The following is a 17,853-nucleotide window of genomic DNA, read 5'->3' on the forward strand; positions in this document are numbered from 1 at the left end:
TGCATACCTGCCTGTCAGCCATCACGCCCAGCCTGGAGACCTCTAATAAATGACTTCATTTGCGCAGACCACTTCGTCGACGATGATTATGTGACCAGCCCGGCTGTGCTGAAAAGCCTCGGCATTCCGTTCAAAAAGCAATGCTTAAAGCCTGACGCTGTGCCATCAGTATTCTCACGAAAACGCAAGGCAGAAATGATCGGCGCGTTTGAAAAGATGCGAAACGATGTCGTTACTGTTTTCGTTCACTTGCAGCCTTCTTGAGCAGTGTGAGGGCGAGGCTGGGGCGAGATGCCCGAGGCTGGGCACGAAGGCAGTAATGTCTTTAAAAATGTTGGCAAAGCATGGTAAAAAAATACAAGGCTAGCAAACGCGACTCACGAGATCTGACACACACACAACTCTGCTTCTCCACAGGAAAGCAGAAAAAACTGGGGAGAACGCCAGACAGGGGCTGCCATCTGTCGATCGGCTGGCAAAGTGGACGTGAGAGTCGCGGAGGTACTGATACCTCACAGCAATTGCTCACGCCGACGGCGTAAACTACTATTCAGTCATCCACGCAGTGCTGAAGTATCCCGCAGCTGCCTTGCCTGCGTGCGCTCTTGAAAACGCAAGTTTACAGAGGAAATGACAAATAATTCTGGCACAGGTGTCTCGTGCAGAGTGTCTCGTGTCTTCGCGCTACGGTTCGCGAAAACCTGACCAGCACTTCCACGGCCGCCTGCTCTTCTTCGTCGCTTGACGCGAAAGGCTTGTGACCGTAAGCGGTAATATTTCTTGCGAAGTTGGAATGGTCCTCGTCTTCAGACGTGTACTCATCGCTGGTAGAGGCACCAGAACTCGAATCCATGGTTGCGATGGCGGCGTCGGCGCGCTTCAAATGACCGTGGCTGGCCGGCTGGCTATCCGACGAGGGTGTCGTGACGTCACGCCTTCCAACTCCCGTGGGTCGGGCGGCGAGGCGCGCGCTCACAGAAACGTCAAAAATAAAGCCATTGGCTCAAAAATTAGCTAAGTGACTACTTTTCAGTGTAATCACACACTGAGGATTCATTTTCAGCATTTTCATAAAATTTTCAGATTTCGTGTCCCTATCCCTTCAACAACTTTACGTAAAATGTAGATTGTGTAATTATGTGTATGCCCCATTGAATGTTTTGTGGGTACCCTTTAACAATAGTGGTACTAGTTGGGTCCCAAGAGCTTATTTTTATAGTCGTATAGACTTTTTGCTGATAAACTTCAAATAAAGCAGACTTTTTGGCTTTAGATGCCCTAACAGATACAGTTTACTGAACTGCAATATCTGTTTTCTATGCAGTGTTACGGACTTGTAAGCTTTATGCTTCAATTTTTATTTCAAATTTTCGAATTTTCGGGAATTTTCGCAAAGAAATTCTAGAGTCCTTAATCAAAGTTCCGCTTCGTAGAGTCACTAGAATGTAACTTTCTGTTGCAAATGCAACAAATTTCAAAATGGTCCAGCAGTTGTCTCATGAGCATTTCTGCATTGTACATGTTTTTGAATAAGGAAATCAGAGTTGGCCCCTTTCTAAAACTGCCTCTTAAGTACTGCAGTGATTCCACTCCTGCGCCAACTGCGCCAAAGTGCGCCAATTGGGATTTACTGCGCCATCCTGATACAATCGACGAATATTGCGTCTAACTGCGCCAAACAGTCTCGGATTTGACGACGTCTATCGCCAATTGCACCACCGGGGAATTAAAACGTTCAACGTGACGATAGGGCGAGCCTTAGTTGCAATCTTAGCTGCAAACAGGAGACGAGAAAGCTGTAGCGCGTACGTCCCAATTAAGGTCACTGGAAAGTACCGCAGCCCTTTTCTCTAATTAGCCACCGCGCCGCCGATTGGTCAGTTGCCGTCAGGTGATCACTTTCCACTATAGATGGCGAATCTAAGCCGCGCCGGAGGAGATAAGCAGACAGACATCGCTCGCACACGCCGCGCGTACGAGTCATCAGCGAGGTCAGATTTTGCATTTTGTATAATTTAGTGTATATGTAACTTTCGTAGACTTAAAACAAAACGAAAGGAAATGTCCGGGTGCTGCACGTTCGGGTGCAGCAACCGCCGGGAGTCCGGGAAAGCGCTTTTCGCGATACCAGTTAAGCGGAAAGAGCGACAGCAAGCGCCGTGCTATCTCTGGCTGCACCGGAGAAAGAGCGACAAGTTCACTCCCACTTGGTGAACTTGTTAATATCGCAAAGCTGAGAAGCTCCTTGCGGTATTTCATCAAACTCCCTAAATGCCATAATGTGATGGAAAAGCTTCTTCGCGCATTTGCTTTGAAGACTGCGGTTTGCCTTGAGTAAACAAAGCGAGGAAATGCTCAGAAATATGCAGAACCGAGCAAAATGTGGCCCGAAGAGCGACGGAATACGGGTGGCTGTGTCAAAAAATAATAAAGTGTAGTGAGAAAACCACTGCAATGAAGATCGATCGACCTGTCAATGTTGAAAATTAAAATATAGATTTTTCTCGTGTGTTGTTTAAAAACAACACGAACATGACCTGGTTAATTCTGTTTTTAGCATCCCTTTTTCTTGTAGTGCAGTCAGGGACCGTTTATTTTCGTAGAAATAGATCTGTATGAAACATTTCGTGCGCGGTTAAATCAGTAGCCACGTTAGAAAGCGATAATGGACAGTTTTAGTTACACGTACGTGGAGACTTCACGTACGCGAACGTGAACAGTCTACGTACCTTACGTGCACGCCATCTGAAACGCGTTTAGCTACACGTACGCGACGCACCACGTAGCTACATCTATCGGGAAATATGAACAATTCAATTAAAGATTAGTATTTCAGCGAAGCCAGTGATGTGCATTGATGCGTGCCGGTGATGCGTACTGCTTACACGTAGAAGCTCTACGTACGCAAAGCCTCTACTTGCGTGTAACTAAAACTGTCTAATATCCACGCGTATAAACGATTTTGTGGCAGCGCTTGATGCCTAGTCATCCGAAAAAGAAAAAAATCTTGTGTGACACACGAGCATCGGGATCGCTTTGCATTTAGAACGGGTGGCGCACAGTTGAATGCTTCACTTTCCGAGTGCAGTAGCCGACCGATTTTCCGGACTTCGCGGGGACTGAAAAATCGAGCAGTCAAAAAAGCTCCCCCCCCCCCCCCCCAAGAGAAAAAAATTATGAGGCTTAGAGCGGCTTAAGAAAAATGTCGCACTTTCGCCCAAAAGGCGGAGCATCGATTGCGATAGCCAATTAATAGACAGCGATACGAAGTAAGAATGTTAGTTTTATCGGCCGTATAAAGTTGTAAATATGCGCTTACTAACTAAATAAGCACGGTGTCACGCGCGCACAGGTTACATGAACACATCTCGCTCGATGACCGCGGGCATATTGACCTTCGCGCTGTCTATTCTCTCGCTTCAACGCGAACGTCAAAAAAAAAGAACAAAAAAAACGGCGCATACGAAGCTAGTGGCACTCGGCGCACGCCCTTTGTACCCATCGCAGATCGCGGGCGCACACTTCGGCCACATAGCAGATCGCTTTCAAGATACGGTGCCTGCGCGGCAGCTCCGTCGGCAGCCGCAAGAGCAGAACTCCCCACCGTCTCCGCCGCCTTCTCCCCGTGGACTGCGAGCGAACCAAGTCCGCGCGCGCCTCCGGCCGCCTTTCTGTCTCGCGTGCGTGAGAATATATTGCGGTTGCTGGCTGACCCTCGCAAGCTTTCACCCGCCCGCAGCGTACGGACCGAACAAAAAAAGAAAAAGAAAAAAAAGAAAAGAATAGCAAGTGCAGCTTTTTAGAACGTTTTGTCGGCCAAGGAAGAGCGGGCATGGCCTCGGAGACGAGGGGATAGCGTGCGTGTACTGTTCTTGAAGGCTATAGAGGGGGGCACTGGAAGCCAAGCCAGCGTAAAATCCAACATGGCGGCCTCCAAGATCGGGTAGCGTGGCTCGGAGCGAGCGATTTAGTCCGGAAAATCGAACATTGGCTCCTAGATTCGTCCGAAAAATTGCTCGCGAAAATGCATCAGCTCTATGGGAATCCTGCTCGTACATCTATGAATTCCGGAATATCCAACAAGTCTGAATTTTTGGAGTCCGAAAAATCCGTCGGCGACTGTACTTGTAATTTACATCGTATCTAGCTAAACGAAATGCGGTTTTGTTTGTGGATTTCACAGGGCCCACTGCGGCAGCCATCGTGCTGTTCTTCACTGTAGCAAGCCTAGAAAACCCGAGGAAGAGCTGCTCGTCTTTTCCGCGCAGTGTTGCCTGCGCAGTGTTGCCTGCGCTCGCTCCGGCGGTTCCGGTACTTTCAAAGTTCTAGGTTCCAGTGACTTTAGCAGTGCTACGCACGGCGCCGACGCGGCGTCTGCCTTCCAAGGCGGCTCGACGGCAAAGTGCGGTTTCTGCCGTGGCTCGCGGCTTCTAGGTTAATTGGCGATTCATCGGCGGACGTTATCTACTCCGGAAACGCAGCTAGTAGCTTGTTTGAAGCGCAGCATGACGTGGTTATAATAACTGCGTGCCGCCAATGTGTCCATCATTTCTGTTTCTGGATATTACCGATGACATCTGGGAAAACTAGCAATATACGAAATGATATCAATTTGTGTCTGTGTGTGTCGCATGCACACAAGTGCATTTCTTCCCCACGAGATCTGCAACAGATGAAAATGTTTACGAAGCTTCTCGTGAGAACATAACAATTATTCAGGTAATTGAATGCAAATTGCAACTCGCTTTTTCGAAATACTTAAGGATGTGAAAAATCAGCTGCTCCAAGCTGCTCCAAAATGCCAAATTGCCTGCTCCAAAATGCTCCAAAATGAAATTTCTGATGCTCCAAAAATTGCTCCAAATCATAAGTCCGCAGTAGCATCACTGGTACTGGCATTCAAGTTTTAGTGTCACTTATATAAGGGAAGTTTGGCCTTCATTTTCTCCACTTATCAACTTTCTTCTGCTAAACGATTAAGTAAAGGTTTGAAAAAATTGTTTACTTTTGTGTACTGATTTGGTGTAGCTTGTGTCCCTTTAAAGCTATCTGCAAATAATTTTTTTTTAAACACACCACGATAATAAGGTGTGCCTCATGGAATACACAGGGTCCTCGAAGTTACTATCAGTAAATTTAATAAAGAGTTTGTGCTAGCTCCACTAGTGCTGCTTGCACATGTGGCTTATGCACATTGGTGGACATAATTTTTGCGAACAAATAGTCAGCAGATACAGAATTAGCAAAAATTTCTTAAAATACCTTTTGAATATCGTACTTATGGTATATGTTTTTAAAGATAATCATATTCAAAAATAACTTTATTCTGCTTGACACTTTGAAAGTGTTTGTGTTCCTAGATATTCATAATATAAATGCTGTAGCTTGTCATTTAGAGGTGGCAGTCTTGATACATCTTCTGATTTCTGGTTAGAAAAGCCAGTCTTCTTCTGGCCAGCCAGGAGTTACAGTGGCACAGCTGTTACAGCTCCACCCAGCTTCTAGACTGGCATGCTTTACGGAATCGGCTATGTCATATGAGAGGGTTCATCTTAGTGTCCGGACTCGAGCCTGCGATTGCAAAATTAGCGTATTGAGCGTCCAATTTGATTATGAATATCTCAGAACACAAACGCTTTAGAAGTGTTAAAGCGGAGTTGTCCTCGAATATGATTGTCTTCAAGTTTCTAATGCAAACCTATACCATAATGGTACAATTCAAAAAGTTAACTTCTTCATGAAAGTTGTGTCTGCCAAAGTGCATAAACTACCTGTTCCAGCAGCATTTCTGTAGATGGCATAGCCTTTTTTTTCATTCAGTTGCTGACAGTTTAACTTGTACTTGGCAATTTCAGAAGCTTCTGGCATCTCAAAATTTAGGATTGACATTGTGGCTACTTTGAGGACCCTGTATTAACTTTTCATGATTGAGGGATCAAAACAAGTCTCAAAACATATTTTTGATAGTCTTATAATTCATACAAGGCTAGTTCCTTACTTTCTTTTTATCAGTTATATTCAAGATATGTATCTTGTTTTAGACGGTTGTCATAATTTGACAGTGTACTGTTTTTAAGCCCTTAATTTGGCAGGAAAGCTTAATCGAGGGAAAACTGCAGTCATGGATCATTTGTAGTATTCTGGCAAGAACATATATAAGCCTCGCTGCAGTTCTTTTTTACAAAACAAAAGCTTGATGGAGGGAGCTTCTCATGATGGTGTGCACTGTGTAAAGCCCAACAACTGCATCTGTTCAGGTGCACATTTTCAAGTTTCCTCTTCCTGATACAATTTCATGCCAGACATTGGCCAGACAAAAGGCACAAAATCGAATGCACACAAGGGGCACCCACAAGACAAATGGGAACAATCACTTTTTTTTTCACAGAATGTGATAACTTCAGAAATATTATTTATTTTGTATGTTCATTCAGCACCACTCTTACTAGCTGCCTGCTCTTGTGTGCTGCGGGTTTGCATTAGTGCACTCTGCCTTTCTGTGACATTTGTTGCACACAAACTCTGCAAACCCTTTTTATTCATAACTGCTGTTACAGTGTCCTGCACCTTTCTTCCCTTACAGGAAAAACAATGACGATGTGGTCATGGTGGTGGGAGGCGAGGGTTTGGACGTGACCCAGTATGCCGCCAAGGCCGAGGAGGCCATGATCAGCCAGACGGGTTATTACCTAGCCTAGACAAGCCTGTTTACCTTTTTAACTGTACAGATGGGATTTTTATAAAAATAAATCAAGTGCCATGCATTTGTTATCATGGACATGCGCACTAAGGTGAAGTGGCACCAGTTTTTGTTTCACATTTATTTTCTGGGGCTTCCTACTGCAACTTTTTTGCTAAAGGGGTAAAAAAAGCAGTTAAGTTGCTTGGCAGCCACAACAGTGCTAGAGTTCACTGCCTAGAAAGACCTGACAAAAACTATGGAGCAATGAAAAGGCAGATAGTTTTGTAATGTTAGTGAAAACACAGTTTTCAAGGGGTACCTAATTAGGTTGACTATGCAGCATTGGCACAAAAAATGGGTTTCATAATCAAATCTTGGCTAGACTTGGGCAGTCATAGCAACAAGAGTGCCCGGCTATAAGAACGGTACAGAAAAAAGTAGAAGCAGATGAGCAGACAGTGAAGACAAATATTCATCTCATTTTCTGTGTTTCTTTTGTTGACAGATGGCAATGTAGAAAATCTCAAACCCTTGGCACTCAGTGTACATGAACTACCTTAGAGTGACACTGTGATGAAATAATCCCTGGAGGGGTGTCCATTAATGTATGCTCTTCCATAAAAGCATGTTTAGAGAAACATCAGATACAAACAATGAATCAATCTGGACTGATTGCCCTCCCAGAAACATCACACGGTTAGTTTTATGCCAAGGTATGAGTTAGTTGCAGAGAAAACTGGTACTAAAGGAGCTGCCCAATTCATCCAAACGCTGCAGGTGGCACATATGTCACCTGAAGTTGCAGGCACTCTGTAGTTGATGACGAGCACCCGCCGAGGTGGCTCAGTCAGCTAAGGCATTGCGCTGCTGAGCACGAGATCGCGGGATCGAATCCCGGCCGCGGCGGCCGCATTTCGATGGAGGCGAAATCCAAAAACGCCCGTGTGCTTGCGTTGTAGTGCACGTTAAAGAACCCCAGGTGGTCAAAATTATTCCGGAGCCCTCCACTGCGGCGTGCCTCATAATCAGAACTGGTTTTGGCACGTAAAACCCCAGAAAGAAGAAGTAGTTGATGACGAGCAGATTTTAAAAATGTTGGGTGTGAGGCATGATGCACAGCTTTCAAGCATTTATTAATGATGACTCTGTTACAGAAGGTAGTAAGTGAAATGCGAAGAACTGTGTGAGTTCTCCTCAGTTGAAATTTACTCCCTTACCTTTTTTACTGTGACAGCTCAAAACTAGGTTTGCTGTGTCTGTTCATCCTTTCCGTTGCGCTGACCGTCCTCAAATCATCGTTATCATGTCACTGTTGTTGGGTCACCTCATCGTTATGCAGACGCTCGCATCAGTGGCGTAGCCAGGGGGGGTTGGGGGGGTTCAAACCCCCCCTCCTGAAATTGTTTCCGCAAACCCCCCCCCCCCCCACTTACCCGCCCTTTGTTTTCGTCGCTTCGATCGCGCTGACATAATTCATGAAACCGGTGCTACTATCACAATTTCATTCCTGGGCGCTTCCGTTTGGTTGGTAATTTACAGCGAATCATGTCTGTATATGGAAAAAACTGTCGCGGTGTTTGTCAAGGCTTTGACACTCTGTGAAGTTTTGGGCGAGAATGTGGCGGCCGCATTCTGAAGCAACAAATGTGCAACAAATGAAGCAACAAATGCGGCAGCCGCATTTTAGATGATGGCGAAAACCCTCGAGGCCCGTTTACTTAGATTTAGGTGCACGTTAAAGATCCCAGGTGGTCGAAATCTCCGGTATACATTTCCGCCGCTTCCCTTCAGGTGCCGGTTAGGCCGCGCCTCTCATGTGGTGTGGAGCACCGCGTTTTAACTGAAGCTTGCTAACAACTATAGCAACCTATAATGGCTCCGACTTCCCACTATCGTCTACTCATGTATCACACCGTACCGAAACGCAATTCGCCGCAAGGTACAATGCGGCAGCCGCATTTTATATGATGGCGAAAACGCTCGAGGCCCGTTTACTTAGATTTAGGTGCACGTTAAAGACCCTAGGTGGTCGAAATCTCCGGTATGCATTTCCGCCGCTTCCCTTCAGGTGCCGGTTAGGCCGCGCTGAAAAGATGGCGAATTTGACAATGTGCGTCCAGAGGTGGGGATTAAGATTGTAACAGTTCTAAAAGAGAACGGTTCGCTTTCCAAACCGTTACAAGATCGCGCCCCTGAAGGTGCAATGTTGCAGCTGGAGAGAAATATGTTTTGTTTGGAAGGCAGCACATTTTGAAGCAATGACCTAATTGCTTATGGGTGGTCAAAACGATACAGTGAGGACATGAGTTATTAGGTGAATACATTGCTCCTGGGCACTTATTTTGTAACATTCCATTTTTTATTCTTAAGTATGGTCACAATAAAAGCAGTGTCTGATGCAATCACGAAGCGTGAAGGAAATTTTAAAAAATAAATTATTATAAAATATGGCCTATATTTGCAGTTTTCTCACATAGAGCATGCGCAGTCATGAGCAATGCAAGAGGGAAGATCGAATTCATTTATAAGCAACGGCTACTCATGATTTGTGCATTAGAATTTGCCGTGTGAATTTGTAAGAAGTGGCTTTCCCATTGAACATTTAATCTTGTTGAATGCTTTTAATTGAGGCATGTAGCCTTTGTAATCTCTTGAAAGCAATTTGCATGTTCCATTTTATATTGCTTGAGGGCCTACCATGCAACCTTAGCATAAATTGTACAGAAGATGACTAATGGCACAGTCAAAGGTGGGTCTTGATTTGCTGGTTTTGAGTTTATTTGATGACAGTGTTTTGTTAGCTTTAATGGCACAGTGAAAGATGGGTCTTGATTTTCTGGTTTTTAATTTATTTGATGACAGTGTTGTTCTTTTGTTTTTTAATAGTGGAAGATGGTTTCGAGTACGCAATAATTTACACTTCATGGTAATTCATTACCTTAAAGGGGCCTTGAACCACTTTTTATGAAAGTCTAGAAATGCATTTGAAGTTAAATTAGACTATTTCGTAAACTCTTTGCCGCAAGAAGTACTTTAGTGCGTTCAACAAAAGCGGAGTTATTGGCAATCAAAGGTCGTCCATGATGCCATTCACGGTGCTCCCACTCCTTCAATGCCTTGCACTGCGAAGGCTATGGCGGAGCGACGCGTGCCCACAACTCCGCCTACTGTACATTACCATGGCGTGCAGTTCAAATTTGATTTTGGATGTTCACGCAGCCGCCACTATCCGATTTTGGTGCCTACGACGCGCCAAACGCGTTTGTCTTCAGCGAGCCGCAGTGTTCTAAGCCAACTAGTTACAACCACATCGTACTTGCGCATTTTGAAGCTCTATCAATAGCTCACTGCGAAGCGATGTTTGCCAAAGCGTCAAGCCAGGAGTGAGTACGCGCATGTGGTCTGACCTTAAATTTAACTCTTTAAAAAAGTTTGCAGCCTTTGGCGCTTATCTTGTCCCATAATGAATATCTTGATCTATCTTGCCCACATTTCCTTTCTTTAACGCTGCGCGCCCGGTACTTTCAGGTCACAAACCGCACGCGCGTTATCAGCGTGACATAGCATTCTCGAGATGAAAGTAGCGAGCGTAGTTTTCGAGAAAAGAAACACAAGCAAGGCAGATGATGATCATCGTTCTAGGACAAGATAATCCCCAAAGGGTGCAAACTTTTTACAGCGAAGCTATATATGGTTAGGGCAAATCCATCGCCCGGAGCAAAGAAAAAACATCTGCAAGAGAGAGTGTTTCACCTGTGTCCTTGACACGACATCTGCTCAAACGTATGACATCGTGCGCATGCGCACGTGTGCTATATGGGGAGGAAGAGGTGAAGTTGCGGTCTTGTTTTAGCTCTGCCGTCGCCATGGGACGGCCGCGAATGGTTCGTACGCCCGAAGAACAGCGAATTTACGAGGACCGATGCTCACAGCAGCGGCGGGTATGTGACTGTCGTCTTCCACAGCTGGCTAGTTGGCGCAACCGCGCGAACGAGCTCGTGCCACTGCTCATGCGTTCGTCCTCCTCGTCATCCACATCTAGCTTCGTTGCCACTCATCATTCCAGCATAAAATTTCACTTCTCTTCTGTGGTCGTAATGGGGAGGGAGGCCGCGTTTACAATGGTATGAGTCATTGCTTAAGGGGGTATGAACCATTCATTGTCTTACATAACGGACAGATTTAATAACAGAGTTGATAAGCGAATGCAGTGTGCGTACCTATAGTCACGATGACCGCCAAGGAAAATAAATATGTTCGTACCTTTGTTCAAAATTATGTGTCACCGATGTGTCGTGCGCTAAACAGCTTTGCTGGTCATGTACCTTCACAGAGTGGAATGGCTCAATTATTTTTAAAGAATGTAGTTGAATGTTAAAACTAGTTGAACTTAGCAAGACCCGACGGCTACGACATCATTAAGCAGGGCGGTCAAAGTTCAATTCTTATGCGGGAGGCCGCAGCCGAGCGTGAGCGTACGATAGTCGAGTTCTTCAGGAAGTAGGTCATTATCGAAATTCGAAAGCAGATATTCTCTTCATTCATCCTGTTTATTAAACTGCTTCAATAAATATACACAGTAACAGTAGGAAGGCACTCACTGATCCAAACACCCTTCTTGATTTATGTCAGCTATTGGCCAGTTGCAACCACTCATGGGAATCTGCTATATTCTGCTATACTATGTGGGAAACAACCCGAAAGGAATGAGGAAAAGGCTTCTGTTGAAAAGAGCGTTTCAGGAAAAGGTGACTTTGTGCTCCGCTTGTTAGCTCCACATGCCGCGGACTGCAAAATTTGGCTGCAATATTCAGAGCTGTGTATGCTATACAGGGACTGTTTTGCAGCATATGCTATACACGGACAGCTGGCACCACAGCCCAGTTGCCTCTAGGAGAGCTCTGAAGACTAGGCTATGGTGGCGTGTGGGGAAGAGCAAATCCCCACAAGAGGCGCGCAGGCGCCGGAGCGAGGAAGTCGGCGTCGAGCACTGTGCTGAGTGTGCGGGGCATGAGCACAAGAGGTGCTCCATGTGTCTCTGATGCGCCACATGCGGAGCAGTCCGGAGAGCCTCGTGCCCTTGCTGAACTTTCCGGCAAGAATCCAGCAGCAACTGACTCTGAGGAGAGAGATCTCTCTCCTTGTGAGCCCTTCTGAGGGATTAGACAGGGAGGGTTCCCACCGGCGACCCGTGCTGGGATGCGGTGAGCAGCCGGCCAAGGCGTCTGATGAAATCGAAAGCCACTTCGGTGGTGCTGGTAGGCGCCGAGTAGTGTGCCCCTTTTGCCAGGTCTGCAGCCTTCTCATTCCTTGAAATCCCTACATGGGAAGGGAGCCAGTGAAGAGAGAGGTCGACACCACTGGCTAGGGGACACCGCGAAGGGGCCAATGCGAGCGGATGCCTGCAACGTCAGCTCCAGCAAATGGTATGTGCTACTCCTACCCAATCTCTCCTACGGCCACTAATCTGCTCGAAAAGCGACATAAGTGCCTAAGGAAGACGGGGAAACCACCCATTCCAGGTGAAATTCAATCTTTTTTGTGCTGAGAACGATTATCAGCCCAAGATGCTCAGCTGCCCAGCTAAGCCCCACCTGGGCGCTGCCTCTCCGGCGACGCCAGCTGTTATGATGGAAGTAACGGTTGAAGGCCACACCATAAGCGCACAAGAGCTCCAGTCACGATTGGACACCAGTGCTGTGTAAAGCCTACGCCTCCCGACCATCCAGTTCGCTGAAACCACCTCGCCACTCTGGAAACGCTACCTCCAAGGCAGCTAACCCAAACGCCAAGAAAGCGACGCGCGACGCAGCAGCCGCAACCTGCAGTGGCAAGACACCGGCCGCCTATCACCTGCGACCAAGGAGACAAGCCTCGTAGTGCAGCTTAGCAAGCAGCTGCCACCGCTTCCATCCAACGCTATTCAAGTGGTCGTCCGCCCGCAAGGTGAACTACGACTCCTAGACATCCCAACACCTCGACTCAGGAAGGAAGTGCAGACCCAGCTCCGAATCACTCTACCGGACGACTTTTGCCTGCACATCCACCCGACCAACAATAATATCACCATGGCAACAACACACTAGACCACAATCATCGGCCTTTCGCATGCTCCAAACAGGGTCGTTCCCCTCCAGGGGCCGATTCAGTCACTTCACGCCTAATGTAGAACCCCACTGTCCACACTGTGGGGAGGCGTACTGCTCATTATCACATATGCTCTGGCAATGCCCTGCGTTACGCAGCTCATCACTTACCACTCTAACGGACTTGGAGGCAGCCCTTAAGAGCGGCGACCTCTCAGAGCAACTACAGGCTGTCCAGAGGGCCTGCGACAGGGCAGAACACGATCTTCCAACCCCAACGTGGGTGCAGCCCGTGACGGCTATGGGGACTCCCTGAATAGGGAGGTACCCTAACACAGTTCCTCAGGACGATCAATAAAGTTCTTTGTCTGTCTGTCCCTCGCCATTGGCGACCAAACCTACCCTTGTGCGGCTTACGTTGCACTTCCACCGGGGGCTACCCGAAGAGTCATCAAAAACGCCTATGAAGACGAGACCCCAACGCAGCTCTACCAAGAGTTGGTCAGAAGAAATCCGGAGTACACCATACTAGCAGCCCGACACATGGGAAAGACGCAGTCCATCCTTATCACCTTCGACACAAATGCAGTCCCGCACTACATCAAATACATGGGAGCCATTCACCGTTGCACCCCATACCGCGGCAGTCCGGATGCCTCTACCAATTGCAGACAGTCGCGTCACCGTCATGACGTATGCCCAAGCCCAAAGACCAATCTTTGCCCCCGCTGTGGAACACGGCATTCGCTACAAGACCCTCCTTGTACGCCCAAGTGCATTCTGTGTGAGGGCCCTCACCTTACCAGCACGAGATCGTGCAAGAGACGAAACCTTCACCAGCCACGGAAACAGCCAAGCCACCCAGAAGCGCAGCAGCAGGAATCAGTCGCACCCAGGGTCAGTTTTCCCCAATTGTCATCCCGATCCACCCAGCCCAACCAACACAAGCAAGCCTGGACAGAGCCATTGAAACAAGCCTGGGACATGCCCCTCTCTTCTCACAAGCACACTACATCCATGACAGCAAATTCCAGTCTACAACACGCCCTGGTGAAATCCCAGGAGGAGGCAGCGACAGCCAAAGCAGAAGCTACAGCAGCCCCAGCAGAAGCCGCCGCCTTTCGTCAACGCATTGCCAAACTGGAAGCCCAGATAAGTGCTCTTGCCACTGGATCTCCCATTTCAGCTACCCCCGCTCCTACCACACCTTAACCTCCTCTCCTCAACCCACCCACTGACCATACCTTGCCCAGCCGCTCCAACCCTACTTCCTCTCGTGATTCGCTAGCTTAGGTGGCTGACACGGAACCCTCTACAAATTCAACTCTGTGCACAACGCCCCCTCCCTCCACCCCCATCTCACTAGACGACATTCCAACCATGCTTGAGTCCTTTGCTGGACTCAAGCATGGTTGAGTCCAGCAAAATGCAGGACGGCGAAATTGCAGGACACTATCACTCACATCAACCAGGAATGTGCAACCCTCAAAGACGCGGTTATTCACATAACACAAGACAATGCTACTCTTAATCGCCAATTCGACGTGCTAACCCAAGGATTTTCTGACCGCTGTAGCAATCTTGAGTGCTGGCTCAATTCTTATGCAACCCGCCTCCCAAAGCGGGATGCCACCCCATGTAGACGTAAGAAGCCTAAAGCAGCTGAAAGGCAGGACAACCCTATTCCTACCACAGCTCACGACTCCCACCGCCCCGTTATCACAACTCCCAACCCCCCAATCGACTCTCATGATGGCAGCTCCAAACAGTAATCTTACACTCTGGCAGTGGAACTGCAGGGGCTTTGGCCAGAAGCGTCATGTGGTCCACCAACTGCTGTCCTGCGCTACAGGACCCGACATCCTTGCCCTGCAGGAACCCTCCATTGGAACCCACTCACCCTCCCTGGCTATACTCCTATTCTGCCCACATCCCCCCACCTGGTAGCGTTTCTAGTTAGCCGCTCAATCACCACCATCTCCTATACCCTAGCGATTCAAGACATTGATCACCTTCTAATTGAGCTTGTGCCACAACACGCTCGAGCGAACAGTCTCTTCATCCTAAATGTATATAGCCACCCTAAGTGCCTACAAAGCAACTTCAAACACCTTTTTACACTTTTTACAAGTGCCCCTTACTCGTCGTATGATACTAACAGGGCGCATACGGCCTGGGGTTACCCGCACAACACACCGAAAGGACGTCGAGTGTGGTTAGCAGCGCAACAGGCCGCTCTCTCCCTACTTACCGACCCTACCTCTCCTACATGCATGGGAAACAGTGTCTGTAAAGGCACTACACCAAACCTTACATTCGCACATCACCTCCCTGACGCCACATCATAGCATCATCGAAATTCTCTTAAACATTCAACTACCCCGCAGACCTCCCAGAAGCTCCACTGTCACGAAGTGGGACTCTTTCCGATCATGTAGAGCAGCCCACACCTTCGTCCCCATCACAGACATCACCGACTGGTCCAAACAATTAGAAAGTGATGTCCGATCCGTAACTCGTACCTTAAGAGAGGACTGCCCAAGCAACACAGTTGACTCCCACCTCCTTTATTTATGGGAAGCTAAAGCAGGCCTAGAACAACGCTGGCAAAGGCAGCGTTGGAACCGAACACTTAGACGCCGCCTCACCCGTCTCAACAAAGAGATAGACGCACGAGGTGACTCTTTCACGACAAAACTGGGAATCACTATGCAACAAGCTAGATGGCAATAAGAGTCTACCTAAGACACAACCTCACCAAACTCATGCATACTTCCGATACACCTCCACCAGAATTCCTCCAAGAACTTTGAAATCAGTACTTTCCCACATACACTCCTGTAACTCACCCCTACTATGCAGGCCCCCCTAACTACCTCCTTGACCAACCCATTACAGAAGCAGAAGTTCAGGCTGAACTCCAGAGACTTAACACATCCTCAGCTCACGGCCCAGACGGGGTACATAACAAGGCACTCCGGAATCTCGACGCCCAATTCATTGCCGCCCTTACCGAATGCTTTAATGGGTGCTGCCAAAAGGGAACCTCCTACCACAATGTGTGTTCAAGTTTGCAATGCAGTTTTCAAGGCTACTTATATGCTTCCAGTCAACGCGTGCATTATACTTTGCCTGCTTGGCTAAAGTCTCCTTGGATCTCGAACGTGGAGATTGATTTTGTTTTGTTTGAAATATATTGTCATGGGAAACGGTATAACTGAAAATATATTTACAAAATATATCCAGCGAGCTGTAGCACTGCCAAGATGGCGGAAAGACAATCTCTTCAATTGTCGTCTTCTTCACCTAAATGATCAATGTCATCTTTGTCCCATTGCGCGCAGTCTCGTAACATTAACCTCCGGCCGGAAAAGCGCCGACCCGGTGCCTAAGACAGGGTGGTGGGCGCGAGGTATGGCTTGAGGCGGGCCACGTGCACGTCTGAGGAAGGAGAAGACGTGGTAGGATCGAGTGGGGCTATTTCATAAGTGACATCTGTCAATTGTCGCAGGACGCGATAGGGGCCAGAGTATCTCCAAAGTAGTTTTTCAGAAAGGCCAATGCGCCGAGACAGTGACCAGACAAGGTCAAGATCACCCGCACTGAAGCGGGCGTCCCGATAGTGAGCGTTGTACAACTTCTGCCGTGACTGCGACGCAGAGAGGCGAAGACCGGCAATGTGACGTGCCTTTTCTGCTGTAGCAATGGCGTCGCGCGCGTATTCAGTAGGCAGTGCGTCAGGGGTCATAATAAGTGTGCCGAAAGGGAGCGTTGGTTCTCGTCCGTATAGAAGATAGAAGGGAGAGTAGCCGGCATAGGCAAAGGTGACAAAAGGTAGCGCAGTGTCCCAGTCATGGTGATCAGACGAAACATACATAGGGAGCATATTAGTGGTAGTGCGATTCAGACGTTCAGTAAGACCGTTCGTTTGGGGCTGGTACGTAGTCGTAAGTTTGTGTTTGGTGGCACAAGAACGAAGTAAGTCTTCAATGACTATAGATAAGAAGTAGCGACCTCGGTCGGTGAGAAGCTGACGAGGAGCGCCGTGACGTAAAATTACGTCTTGCATCAAGAAGTCGGCGATGTCTGTAGCGCAACTGGTCGGGAGAGGTCTTGTGATAGCATAACGGGTCGCATAATCCGTAGCAAGGGCAATCCATTTATTGCCAGCGGTGGAGAGAGGGAAGGGGCCGAGAAGGTCGAGGCCAACATGAAAAAATGTCTCAGCGGGTATGTCAATAGGCTGGAGGAGTCCAGCTGGAGGAAGAGATGGCCTTTTCTGGCATTGGCACGACGCGCAGGCAGTGGCGTAACGTTGAACAGAACGGTAGAGACCAGGCCAGAAAAAGCGCCGCCGTACACGGTCATACGTTCTGGAAACACCAAGGTGGCCGGCTGTTGTGACATCATGCAGTTGCTCGAGTACGGTCGCCCGAAGGTGTGCGGGAATGACGAGTAGTAGTTCCGGTCCCTCGGGGTGCATGGTACGGCAATATAATGTGCCATTTACAATGACAAACAGGCGAAGTGACCGGTCCGCCAACCCAGACTGCAGGCCATTGATGAGATCATTTAGAGACGTGTCCTGCCATTGCTCTTCACCAATGTGGCTGAAAGCGGAGAGCGAGAAAAGGCCAGGCGGTGTATCCTCCGTGGTAGCTTGGGGGGCATTAACGGGGTGCCGAGACAGGCAGTCGGCATCCTGGTGTAGTCGGCCAGACTTGTAGACCACAGTTTACGTGAATTCTTGTAGCCGTGGAGCCCAGCGACCTAGACGCCCAGTGGGGTCCTTGAGGCTCGAAAGCCAGCACAGAGCGTGGTGGTCAGTGGTAACAGTAAAAGGCCGCCCGTATAAGTAGGGGCGAAGTTCACCAACTGCCCAAACAAGAGCGAGGCACTCGCGCTCGGTAATGGAATAATTGCGCTTGGCAGGGGGAAGAAGCCGGCTGGCGTATGCAAAACTCTATCACAACCATGTTGGCATTGGGCTAAAACAGCATGTCTGTGCGTACTTCAGTTGGAGCATTGGGATCAAAGTGGGTGAGAATCGGCGGGGTAGTGAGTAGCGTGATAAGGTGTGAAAAG

The 17,853-nt window shown here is 48.2% G+C and overlaps 1 protein-coding gene across 2 annotated transcripts in view; it reads left to right on the plus strand.

Moving 5' to 3' along the window:
• LOC119437452 (WD repeat-containing protein 6-like) overlaps positions 1-6,802 on the plus strand; it is a 245,733-nt gene extending 238,931 nt beyond the window's left edge. For both annotated transcript variants that reach the window (XM_037704476.2, XM_049660566.1), the window contains one exon: positions 6,584-6,802. In XM_037704476.2, coding sequence (XP_037560404.1) covers positions 6,584-6,698 — 115 coding nt within the window. In that variant the 3' untranslated portion in view covers positions 6,699-6,802. The remainder of the gene's footprint in view (positions 1-6,583) is intronic.
• Positions 6,803-17,853: the final 11,051 nt, after the last annotated feature.

This window comes from Dermacentor silvarum, chromosome 1 (genome assembly GCF_013339745.2).
Source record: "Dermacentor silvarum isolate Dsil-2018 chromosome 1, BIME_Dsil_1.4, whole genome shotgun sequence".
Lineage (NCBI taxonomy): Eukaryota > Metazoa > Arthropoda > Arachnida > Ixodida > Ixodidae > Dermacentor > Dermacentor silvarum.